Source organism: Hydra vulgaris, chromosome 06 (genome assembly GCF_038396675.1).
Source record: "Hydra vulgaris chromosome 06, alternate assembly HydraT2T_AEP".
In the NCBI taxonomy this organism is placed as follows: Eukaryota; Metazoa; Cnidaria; class Hydrozoa; order Anthoathecata; family Hydridae; genus Hydra; species Hydra vulgaris.
Window position 1 is genome coordinate 47950911 of NC_088925.1, and position 12917 is coordinate 47963827.

A 12917-nucleotide genomic window follows, 5' to 3' on the forward strand; every position below is an offset into this window, starting at 1 on the left:
AAAATTTTTTTTTAGCAGTCTACCACCTTAATATAAACTTTGATTAAATATATTGCTACGCTTAATTAGTTTTGCTATGCAAAATCAGTAAACCATAGTTGATACACCACCTAATTTCGCTCTGCAAAATTAAGTAACCATAGTAAACAAATATAAAAATATCACTTTTGTAAGAAGCAAAGACGTCACATATAATACACATTAGGGTGTACTGAAATAACTTTTTTTTTGAAATTAAAAATTTAAATATTATTTTCATATGCCCATAGAAAGTTTAAGATACTATATAAATTTTTTTTCCATAACTTCAAAATAAACTACCAAAATAAGGTAAAGGGGGAGTTATTAACAATTAATAGTCATAACTATTAAACACAATATATTTTTGTTAAAGTTCAAAAACTGCCATTAAATTTTTATCTATTTCAAAATAATAATTAAAAGAAAATTTTTTTAAAATTAGCTTGTTAGAGATTTTGTAAAGATTCAGGGGCGTTGGCGGGAAGGGGGGGGGATTGAGTTTTAAGATCAAACCTAGATAACGTTTTTTTTACTATCCATATTTGCCACATTTATAGTGGGAATAAAATATCAAAAATTTTGGCTCAACCCTTTCAAAAAATAAAAAAACTATACAAAGATTAGATGCAGAAACAAGCCTTTTATGGATTATGGACCCCGTTTAGTAAAAACTAAAATATAAATTCGTGAAGATTGAATAAGTTAAGAAATAAATATATTCATTTTTAAAATATAAAAATTATATAATCATCTGTTTGAGGTTTTTTTTTGTATTGTTTTTAGGTAAGAGTTTACGGTGATGGCAACCTGCTCGAATAAAACCATCTCTTAAATCATGTCCATAGACAGCAGCACAAGCTCTTGTTGCTTGTTTAACAGCCCGCTCAACACTTTGTGTGTGGCATGGTATGGAGTCAACAACCATAGGATTCACCTTAAAATCAAGTATTGTCTCAGTTGTAAAGCTACATGTTTGAACTGGTTCAAATACATTATGAGTCCGAGAACATAACTCAGTGAGATTCTTAGAATCTATGTTTAAATACAAAGAATGAGTCCTTTCTCGGACAGATGTTTCTCCTTTGTTAAAACCTCTTCTGATCTATAGAATACAAACCACTGCAAAAACTCGTTCTTCCACTATAGAACTACAATGCAAAGTGGCTAAAACAGCTTTATTGTGAGAAAACCAGGCTCCTGATATAACATATTTTTCAACAATATCCCTGGTAACCTGGTTTTGCATTTTTACTTAAGGTTTCTAATACATATCTAAGATCCTCAATAAAAGACCACCTCACCTTTATATCAAACCACAATGGATAGTAAACACCAGCAGAATATTCAACTAAACGACTTAAAGTAATTAAGTTTTGCCCAGACAGTCCATGAATTGATACCCAAACTCGCATCAGTCTATTTGCAATGGTCAACCATCTGCTGTGATTAACAGGACCACACTCCATCTTTATAAGATCTGTTGGTATGTTACCTGAAAGTATAGCGAAAATCATTTTATACCCATAGAGCTAATCAGTTGAAAGATTATCGATCACATCTTAATATAATTCAATAGATCTTTTACCAATGGTTATTGTTGGAAATGCTCAAGCTACTGGAAGTAATATAGCACAACTTAAGAGTTTACCCACGACTCCGCTGAACCCATTACTAGAAGTTGTTTTACCATCTAGTTTCTGAACAAGATGCCTATGCGGAAGCTCATTAGTATGCAGCATACATATAATCCATGTTAACTTTTCATTTAAAAGAACCTCTATTCTTTCTAGAGCCGCACCTAATCTTCTAGTGTTAGTAGCTGTAGAGCCTGCTCCAATATACAGTAAGTTTATATCAAATTTTCTACACCAATCTGCTATAGGTTTGGCTATTATTAACGCAGATTTTTCGCCTACTCCAGGCTTAAGAGGAGAGAAATGGAATACATATTTTCCACCTGATTCACTTGTAACAGTGTAGAAGTTCATATTTATTGTTTTAGAATAATATTTTAATGTTGTTTTATGTTGATTATTAAAAAGAGTTAAATTGTCTCTACCGTCAAAAAATAATGCTTTAATTTTATCTGACTGATACAACTGTAAATCTACTGTCTGGAGCTTTTCCATTTCTTTTTTCTTTTCTCTATGAATTTTGTGATGGTCAATGACCAGTTTGTTATCCTTTTCATTAACAATCCCAAGATCTATAAGAACTGCAGAAGAAATAGCAGCAGCTTCTCTCTTACTTGTTCCGTATCTTAAAACTGCTTGAGCAAGAAGAGGAAAGTGATTTGTATTGATGACAGATTGCTTTATTGCGTCTTCAATTTTGGTGTCCATAAACTAGTTAGAAGATTCATTTGCTTTCTTAATCACATCTACCTCTATTTCTTCATTAAAATACTCGTTATTACTTAACTCTACTTTCTTCTCCACTAATTTTTTAAACATTAAAGTTTTTTCTTTTGCATTAGCTTAGCTAGCCGAGTATCTTCTTTTTTATCTCTACAATGTATTTGGTACACACTTTTCATTCTCTTTTCATTCCAATTTTCAATCTCTGAGCTCTGATAAACTTCAGCTCTATTTCAGGAATTTTTAAACTTAATGGACAATTACAGATTGGAAGAATAGCACAATGAGAACATTTTGAGTCAGAACAAGTTGGATCTTCCTTGCATTTAATACCATGTTTGCAACGAAGAATATCAAATATTGCGTCAATTTCGTTATATAACTTATCCTTTTGAGTATTTGTCACTCTTCCCCAAACAGTTTGAGTAACTCTTTTCCACTCTTTTTCATTTTTCTGAACTATATAATGATTAGGTTGAATTTGAATATTGGTATTCACTTGTTTATACTTTGCAACAACCTAAATAAAAAATATATATATTTAAAATAGCTATAATAATGAAAGAGTAGAAAAATATATATTATATAATAATTTTCTTAAAATATTAAACTTAGCTAACTTTACAAGATGATTTTTTGGCAGCTTCGTGAATAATTACTTTTGACACATACTGAAGATTGGTTTTTAAGGACTCCTTTCTAACAACAGTAACTGTAAAACATTTGTGAGGGTTGGTATTTCAGAGGGTAATTCAAAAAATCAGCACCAAGACCAATGAATTCTTTAACTTTTATGCTGCCTGGGATAGAATTACTACGTGTCCTTCTTTTTTTTATTCATAACATGTATTAATTTATAATATATATATATATATATATATATATATATATATATATATATATATATATATATATATATATATATATATATATATATATATATATATATATATATATATATATATATACGTATGTGATTTATTTATTGAATTTAATTAATTTTATTCCTAAACTTATTTATAATTTTACTTAAAATAACTCTTTAACCTTTGCACATCAGTATCTTGAAAACGCTTAATATAATTTAGAGGTAAATAACGCATAACTTATAGAAAATAACTTTACAGATCATTAAAATTAGAGTTAAATAATTTTGTTATTTTATAAACATATTTAATAAAATAATTTAATAAAAACATTTTAAGTTTTTATAGTAAAATATTTTACAATTAATCAATTTAGTAGTTAAAAAATAAGTGTTATTAGTTTAATTTATTTAAATCTGTATTTTGTTTCTTATGCAATGTAAATCTGTATTTTGTTTTTTAAGCAATGTTTTCGTTTATTTTTCTTCCAACCAAATATAGTAACTTTATTTAATTTAATCATTATAAAATATTGAAACCTTCATTTTGGTAATTTATTTTGAATTTATGGAAGAAAAAAAATTTGTAGTATATCTTAAAAGGTCTATGGATATCTGAAAGTAATATTTAAGTTTTTAATTTCGAAAAAAAGTTTTTTCACTACACCCTAATACGCATGTAAAATATAGTGTACGTAGCACAAATGAAAAATCTCTAACTACCAGAAACAGGTTGTTGCTATGCAAAACTAGGTAACCATAGCATCTAAATATAAAAATTATCACTTTCATAAGAAGCACTGACTTCATTTTGGTACTCTAGCAAAATTTGGTAAATACTTTACTAATATTAAACTAGTAATTAATTTTGTCTCATAAATTAACTATTCTGGCCCAATGCGGCACGGTAATAATGATGCTTACGATGAACTAAGTGGTTTAGTCAAATCCTTAAAAGCTTCAAATTCAACAAGACAAAGAGAAGTTCCAGTTCGGATAAAGAAGTTTGCTAACTTCATATCGATTTCTTATTTTGATTATTCAGGATTTTTTACATTAGTATGTTTCAGCTGAGATTAAGATGTCGTTGTTGAAGTTGATTGATGATTCGGCTTTTTGTTTTGCAAATAATTGTTTCTCATCTTCACTTGCGTTTGGAAATGATGTTCGTTTATGTGCTGTGATGCAATCTTTTGCCCGTTGAATTGTCTTTTGGCAGGCTTTGCAAGTTCCAGTTCTCTTTATTGTATCGAGATTTTGCAAATATTTACTTATTTTAAAGTTTTCCATTTCCTTTCTGTTTGAGGAAAAACGTGTAATTAACCTATAAATTTTTCACTTTTTCATCATTTTACTTAATTCTTTATTTAAAGCACGTTTATAATTAATAAGTTAAAGTTATTATTTATAAAAGTGTTTTAATTAAAAAGATTTAATAGTGGAATTAAAATTTATTAACTTTCATTTCTACTCTTCTAACTGATGATTTTTTTTGTTCCAAAAGCACATTAATTAAAAATTTCATGAAAACTAGAATTATGATTCGTTTTTTTGTCTGTCTGTCTAATCGAAACAATTTAACGGTTTTTAATGATTTGAAGTTGAAAAAAAGCTATGCGCATAATTTATTGGCGAATATCTGCTTATACAAATTTTTTCGAACTCTAATATTTAATAAATCCTGCATAACTCTTGTAAACTGTAATATAAAAAGGTTTAAAGTTATATAAATAATTTATTTCCAACATACTACGAACTCTATAATACTCTATTTTTAATTTAAAGTCCTTAAACAATGTTCAACTATCAAGTTATAGTTGGATAAGATCATTTTTGTTGAAATAATTGTTTGCAAACATTTTCAGACAATAATACTACAAACAATAGTAGCCTAATACTTGTGAATAATTTTCTCGTGTCTTATCGGAGCCATATTAAACACCAAATATTAGGCTTTATATTATCACACAAAATAAATTACAAATAATAGCCTAAATCATATTACATATACGATGTTAATTGCACATTCGTAGGAAGGTTATTACACATTCTTACAAAAATAGTTACACATTCTTGCGAAGTTAAATAAACATTCTTACGAAGTTAAATACACATTCATACACTAAAAGTTAAGTACAAACTGTTACATTATTTACTGAAAGTTAAGTACACGTTGTTACATTATTACGAAAAGTTAAGTACAAGTTATTACAAAGTTAAATACACAATCGTACGAAGTAAAATACACATTTATACCAAGTTAAGTATACACACTTACAAAGTTATATACACATTCATATTCTAAAAGTTAAATACACAAATAAAAATATTTTTCAGCCACTAATTAAAGTTCAAGAAAATGAATAGCCACTTTAACTCTTTACTAGCAAGAAAACGCTTTTCGTTGGTGAGGCCTTCATTGTTTTGTTCTTTCGTTTTTACATTGCGTTTTGCATCATCAAAACCAATGTCTTAAGTGATAGCTTTTCATATATATGTATACAATGTATATACATTGTATACATTGCAACAGATTGTAAAGATGAAGAACCTTTCTTGAACCTTTCTGTTTCCTGATGTTCTATCTTCTAATCCTTCCCAGCCAAGATAAAAAGTTGTTAATGGAACGGATTACCTAAACACATTTCAATTTGTTAACTGTAAATGCAAACCACGCAAACATTTTTGTATTGGATTTGCAGTAGACCTATATAGACGTTTTGAGCAGTCCACTTTAATTTTGCTTATTAATTACTAAGCGAACAATTAGTGGCATTAACTAACAGTAGCAAGTCAATAACTTTTCAGTATGTAATATAGTTTTTTAAATAATCATAATTTAGTGCACTATGGTTTTTCAGACTTCCCTTGCAACCAGCAATTTAGCATTATAGTCAAGTTTTTAGAGAAAACTTAGCTCTAAAAATATCCTGTTAGCCTAATATTTTACCAGTGCTCAAAAAAAATTTAAGATAAGTTTCACAGCTTAAAGTTTACTAATAATACCACATCTTTTGGCTTATTAGCAGTTTGTTTTCATCTTTTAAGTAAAAAATAACTTGTTGGACAACTAGAAAACGTAAATATAAATTCAAAAACAGTTATTACACATCAAAGAAAAGGAAAGAAAAAAACTACAGCCTCATTACCGATTGCAAGTTTTTCAAGTGTTAAGAAGTTTTTTTTGGTAATGAATACAAGACAAAAAAGACTTTTACACAAAAAAATTTCTTATACTGATACCTTATACCAACTAAAGATAGTAAAAGTTATGATAAAAAGGTTTGTTGACAAAAAATACGAAGAAGAGGCATCATATTTTGTGACTTTTAGAATAATAACAATTTTAGACTTTTTTTTATTACACAATCATTATTAGCGTTTTTCTAGCGTTTTATTTTTTCTATACTTTGCAACACATAAAACACGTTTTCTCAACTTCTAATGAAGATTTAGATTTGAAATTTTCAGGAAATGTTCCTTGTTGTGTTGTCTGGGGTTTGTATCACAATGAAAGTTCAATTTTTATTTTAAGTATATTTTTTTATCTTTTTGGGTAATTCGTTTTACTACTTTTTGTAAAAAAATTGAATAACTTAAAAATAAGTTATGGATTTTTCACATACGTAGTAGAAACGCCAGTTATTAGTACTCTAAATATTCATTGATAATTTGGAGTTTCTAGCATTTGTAAAACTTTTACAATCATGTTAGAAAGTTTTTTAAAATGGCAACTTAACCTAGTCCTTAATTACTTTTTTTTTTCAATTTTATAAATAAAAAAAAGAAACTTAAGTAATTTAAATGAAATTTAATTGCAAATAATGTTCCTTTATAAAAATTTTAACAATTTTATTTTAAGGGGATCTGCTACCTGATGTAACCATTGAGCAAAACTACTGTGGACTGCATAATATGCCTAAATAGGTCCACTGAAATTCTGCAATAGAGTGTTTGCTGAGGATACTGGAGTCTTGTTAGAATATTGAAGTAATATCTTAACAATATATATTTTTTTTCAGCAATTAAGTATTTTTTTTAAAGAAATGCGTCTTTTCACAGTTTTTTTGTGAGTTCATTGTTTAAAATAATTATACGTGCGCAATTATTCTTTTATAATTGTTTTTTTTTAAGTTACTTTATATGACAACAATATATGATAACAACATTATCAGCTTTAACTTTTTAAGTGGAAACATTGTTGGGAAAACTTAAAAGGTTTTCAGTTTTTTAACAGAGTGGTCAACAAAGATCCATAAATTTCATTTCTTTTTCTAACTTTTATTAGTGGACATGTTTTTACCTACCAGCAGTCAAGAATTGGTAATATAACCAGAACTCATTTTAAAAACAAAAAAAATCTCTTTAAAACAACAACAGCGAAAACAACAAAACAATAATAATAATAGTCTATGCTCTGATGATGCTTAAAAGGAAACCTACAATTCAAAAATCCACATCCTAATAACAAAATCAAAAAATCTTTTAATCATTTTTTAAAACAAAAGCACCTAACAACAAATCTAATTAAAAACCTGATAAAGAAAGAAAGATAGGTAAAAAAAAAAACATTCACACAAAATTACGTTAAACCAAAATGTAACAATACATAATACAATTTAAAATGATTTCACAACAAAAAGCGCAGATAGATTTATTGACTTGTTCATATCAGACTGTGAAAAGATAAATATCTTACTAGTCGATGCATCAATAAGAGTTTAAAACCTGAGTTAAGCACAACTTAAAGATTGTTAGTGCAACTAATGCCTAAAATTTAGTAAAACTATATTTGCATACCATATTGGGTCGTATTGATATCAATTGAACAACTAAAGTAGATTCGCCATCAATATTGTAGCTACTGAGAGTTCTTCCATCTTCCAACTGTTCACCAGCAAAAATTAAACGCTGCTGGTCTGGTGGAATACCTTCCTTGTCTTGAATTTTAGCCTTTACGTTGTCAATTGTATCAGCAGGTTCAACTTCTAGTGTGATGGTTTTACCAGTAAGGCTTTTAACAAATATTTCCATGCCTCCTCTTAACCGGAGAACAAGATGAAGGGTAGATTCCTTATCAATGTTGTAATCACTTAATGTTCTACCATCTTCTAATTGTTTACCAACAAAAATTAAACGCTGCTGATCTGGTGGAATACTTTCCTTGTCTTGAATTTTAGTCTTTACGTTGTCAATTGAATCAGGAGGTTCAACACCCAACAGGATGGTTTTACCAGTGAGGCGTTTCACAAATATTTGCATACCTCCTCTTAATGGAATGGCAGGACTATGATTAAAAGTGTTGCAGACGCTCATTGTTACAGAAATACCCGACTGCGTACCAGAAATTATTGATTGCTGACCTGATGGTATAGCTAAACAAATATCATGTATTTAAAATAAAAATACAAAACTTTTTAAAACATATATTTGAATTCATCTTTTAGGATTTAACGTTATTTGAAAAAATTTTTTTTTTCAAGTACTTGTGTACCACTCAATTTTTTACTATGATTACCACTCAAATTACACACTATGATTTACCCTGAGTTTTAGGGGTAGAGCGGGGCATATAGGGACACTTAAGAAACAAATGCTAGTTGCGGATAAACTAATTTTTTTTTTTTCTTCGCTGTTTATATAAAAATAAAATAACAAAATTACAATGAAACTTTTACCTTACGCAAAGAATATATATAAAACAGACAGGGACTCAAAGAAGATACGGATGACTGGTGTCACCACAATCTTTTCATAAAGCCCCTTTACAATAACATTTAAAGCCCACATGGCTTTAGTAAATTTACAATAAAACATTTTTTCTGAAAAATACTACGTGAAGCATAAAACTCAATAACATAATTTACAATAACATTTAATAACATTTAAAGCCCACATACCTTTAGTAAATTTACAATAAAATATTTTTTCTGAAAAATACTAGGTAAAGAATAAAAACTCATATATACATCCTCAAATATACACATACACAAACAAATATACAAACATACTTACACACACATATATAAACATACTCGCATATATATCAGAAGTTAAGGAGATGCAATTTCATTTGTCGTTTAAAAGAGGAAGTGCTTTTTAAATCTTTTATGTTGTTATTTTTTAATTGATTCCATAATGACGGACCTTGGTTAATAATTGAGAATTTTGACACTTGCGATTTTACTCTGCTCAATTGATAGTTATGGTTGCTATTTGATCGAATATTGTATTTTTGTGAAAACGCCAATGTAAAAATATCAGAAAATACTTTCGGCAGCAAGTTGTTCTTATATTTATACATAAATATTAATATTTAAAGCGAATTAAGTTTTGATATATTTAACACATTCATGTATTTCATTACAGGGGAAGGGTTTTCTAATCTTTTTAAATAGTTAACCGCTTTACATGCGTGGTTTTGTAGCCTCTGTAATCTTATTAATTTAGTTTTGTGTGTGTTAGCCCAAACAATATTAGCGTAAGAGAGATGCCAATGAACAAGACTGAAGTAAAGCATTTTGCGTGATTTATAATTAAGAAAGGCCCTAGATTTATATAATACACTTATAGCAGAAGATATTTTTGCTTCAATAAGACTAATATGTTTTTTTCCATGATGGTTCTCATTAAATATTACTCCCAAAAACCTTGTATAATTTACTCGATTTATTTCATTTTTATTAATTGACAGTTTTGGCAACTTTAACGGAAGATTAGTTGATTGTCTTATTTTATGGAAGAGAGTAAAACTTGTTTTTTCACAATTTAATGAAACCTTATTAGCTATAAACCATTGGTTAAAGTTTTCCAGTTCTGTGTTTATTGTTTCGAACAATATTTTTACATCAGAATTGCTGTAGAATAAATTTGTATCGTCTGCATACATAATTGACGATATTTTATGAGAAGCTTTATTCATATCATTAACATATATTAAAAATAATAAAGGTCCCAAGATCGATCACTGATGGACTCCGCAATCAACATCAAGAGCTCCTGACTCCTCTAGGACAACAAACTGTTTTCTATTAAAAAGATAACTTTTAACCCACTTATATGTTAGGCCTTTAATGCCGTAATGCTTTAACTTTGAAAGCAAAATTCCGTGATCAGCGCACAGTGGGCCAGAATGCACTTTTACTGGATAAAATTCATAACTAATTTAATATTAGAGCTATATTCACTAAAATTAATATGAGTACTAATATGATGTCTGCGCTTTTTATGAAGGTAATATTTTTTTATTTCGTTGCTATGGATACCTTTATTTTGCTTAGCAACAACCTACTTTTGTTATCAGCAGATATTTTATAAGTGCTATATTCACTAAATTTGGCATGAGTACCAATATGAGATCACACTTCTTATAAAAGTGATAATTTTTTAAATTTAGTTGTTATGGATACTTATATTGCTTAGTTACCGGATACTTTCCTTAGTTACAAAGTGGTAAATTGATATTTGAATATCTTATCGGATTTTTGACCCACCTATATTGAATAAAAATTGAGTATTTAGGTAAATAATGTTTTAGGAATAATAAAAGCAAAATATAGTGCAAGAAAACGTTATCAATTTTAAATAACATCAAAAAATTATAAAACAATAATATCGTTTGAAGATTGTTTAAGTAATTGTAAAACATCTGAAGGAAATGCTTTATAATTTGTTTGGTGTGATGTTGATTTACGCAATGATGAAATAACAGGATCACTGGAAACTAGGAGTCTATTGATAAGATCAGTATTTGTTGCTTTTCTGGATGTTTTTCGGCTGAAATTTTCGCGATAAGATTTAAAGTCTTTATTTCTAGTCTCTTGAGCTTCCTCTGACATAAGTCCGATGGGTAATGTAAGGCTTTTAATTATGTCATGTCCATGTATCAATACTTTGTGAACTGATTGAGCCATGTAATACCATGGATAAAGGGACACATATAGTCTAAAAGTGTCAAAACAATAATCCTTGAACTTTAAGCAGTCTATTTCATATCCTGAAGAGAGCGTTACCAAGATAATGTAAAATCTGAATATAAGATTTTGGTCAATACCCAGAATTTCAGCTGTTTGTTCATATGCTGCAAAAGCACGCCTTGAGGTATTGCCATCATTACTTGTTCCAGAACCACCACTTTTAGGGAAATCAACAACAAGTCCCATTTTGTTCATAAAATCAGTCTGAATCTTTTGTTTAGCTACAGATGCCTTTTCTTTGTGTTCTTTAGATCTTGCTTGCCACTTTCTTGTTTCTTTTTTATATGCAATGTGCAATAACATCTCAAAAAATCGAATCCATGCATGAAGACTGGAAAGACCATATTTGAACTCTCTGTTAGTATAATCTATATTAAGGATATCAAGACTATTCATATTTTTTGGAGAGACACCACACACTGAACAGCATTGGTATGAGTTATTTTTTTCAGATAATATTGTTTGAACCTTCCCATCAATCATTGTAAGTTCAATAATACAATTCACTTCAATAGAAGATCCGCAAACCTCTAATAAAATCATACCCAAGCTTTCTATCTCACTTATAATGTACTGATCTTCTTCAATCACAGATTCCTTGGACTCCATTTTGTATGCAAATCTTATGGGTCTACAATAGGCTGTGGAGGACGACTTTTGATTTCTCCATATAGGCACCTTTTCGTTGCTGTTGTTAAATCCAGTCAAATCCAATGGGACAAGACAAGTAATAAATAATGATTCTTCACGCTTTAAATCTCTGTTAATGTTGGGTTCTGATAAAACTTGTTTATAAATGCTTTGGCCAGTAGCACCATCAAAACCAGCCTTACACGTTAGTGTCATTGTTTTTATTGCTTTGTCGTTCAATATCAAGTGCCTTAGAACAGGTTCCTGAACTGCACAGATTCTTTGCAAAGTATGAGTCATTAAATCTTTTAAAGGAACTGAAGCTGAATAGTCCTCCACTGTTATGTTTGCAGGGTAACATTTCAATTTTGCATCTCTGACATCATTGTAAGCGGGGTAGATGTTATATTCTTTCTCCAAGGCTCCGCTTCTAATCAATTGATAGGAAGCTTTTGTCAGACTTGCATCAATTATTAAAGCCAGTGCTTCGTCTGCTGAATATTTAGTTGCTTTATCTGTATTTGATATATTTTAAGCATTCTTGGCAGCAATAACAACAGATTCATCTCTAAATTTTTTATTAGCAGCAAAAAATAATTCATTGGATGAATGAGATTCAATTAAACAAGATACACGCCGTTTTTTAGTTTTATTAGAACTATTATCAAATGCAACTGGTTTTCGACCACGTCTACTTGCAGTTGGTTCATTGTCTTTTTTTCTGACAATTAAATATTCATTAAGCCAGTTCACAAACTTTTTTTCAAAATTTTTCACAGTATAATTTGCAGATTTCCACTTTTTTTTATACAAGTATACAAATCGTTGAACAGCATGTCTAAAATCAACGTCTTTAAAATCAGCAAATTTTGGCTGAATAAATTTTAATATATCTTCAGTAATATTTTGTTTTGAAATACTAAGATTGTTTTTTTGGAGAAAATTATGAATGTCTAAGTTTAACAAAACCATATCTAAATAATTATTGTTACAAGTATTTTGTATTTAAAAGTAAAATGTTATCATATATATGCCGCCTGGACTACTAATACTTGTTAGTAATTAAGT

General features: G+C 28.8%; 1 protein-coding gene across 1 annotated transcript; it reads right to left on the reverse strand.

Annotated features, from left to right (window-relative positions):
- Positions 1 to 2553: 2553 nt before the first annotated feature.
- Positions 2554 to 8511, reverse strand: LOC136081459 (polyubiquitin-like). The gene is made up of 2 exons (XM_065798773.1): positions 8044 to 8511; positions 2554 to 2898 (listed from the first exon to the last, which is right to left on the reverse strand). The coding sequence occupies exons 1-2, from the start codon at positions 8503 to 8505 to the stop codon at positions 2554 to 2556; spliced, it is 807 nt and encodes a 268-aa protein (XP_065654845.1). The 5' UTR covers positions 8506 to 8511.
- Positions 8512 to 12917: the final 4406 nt, after the last annotated feature.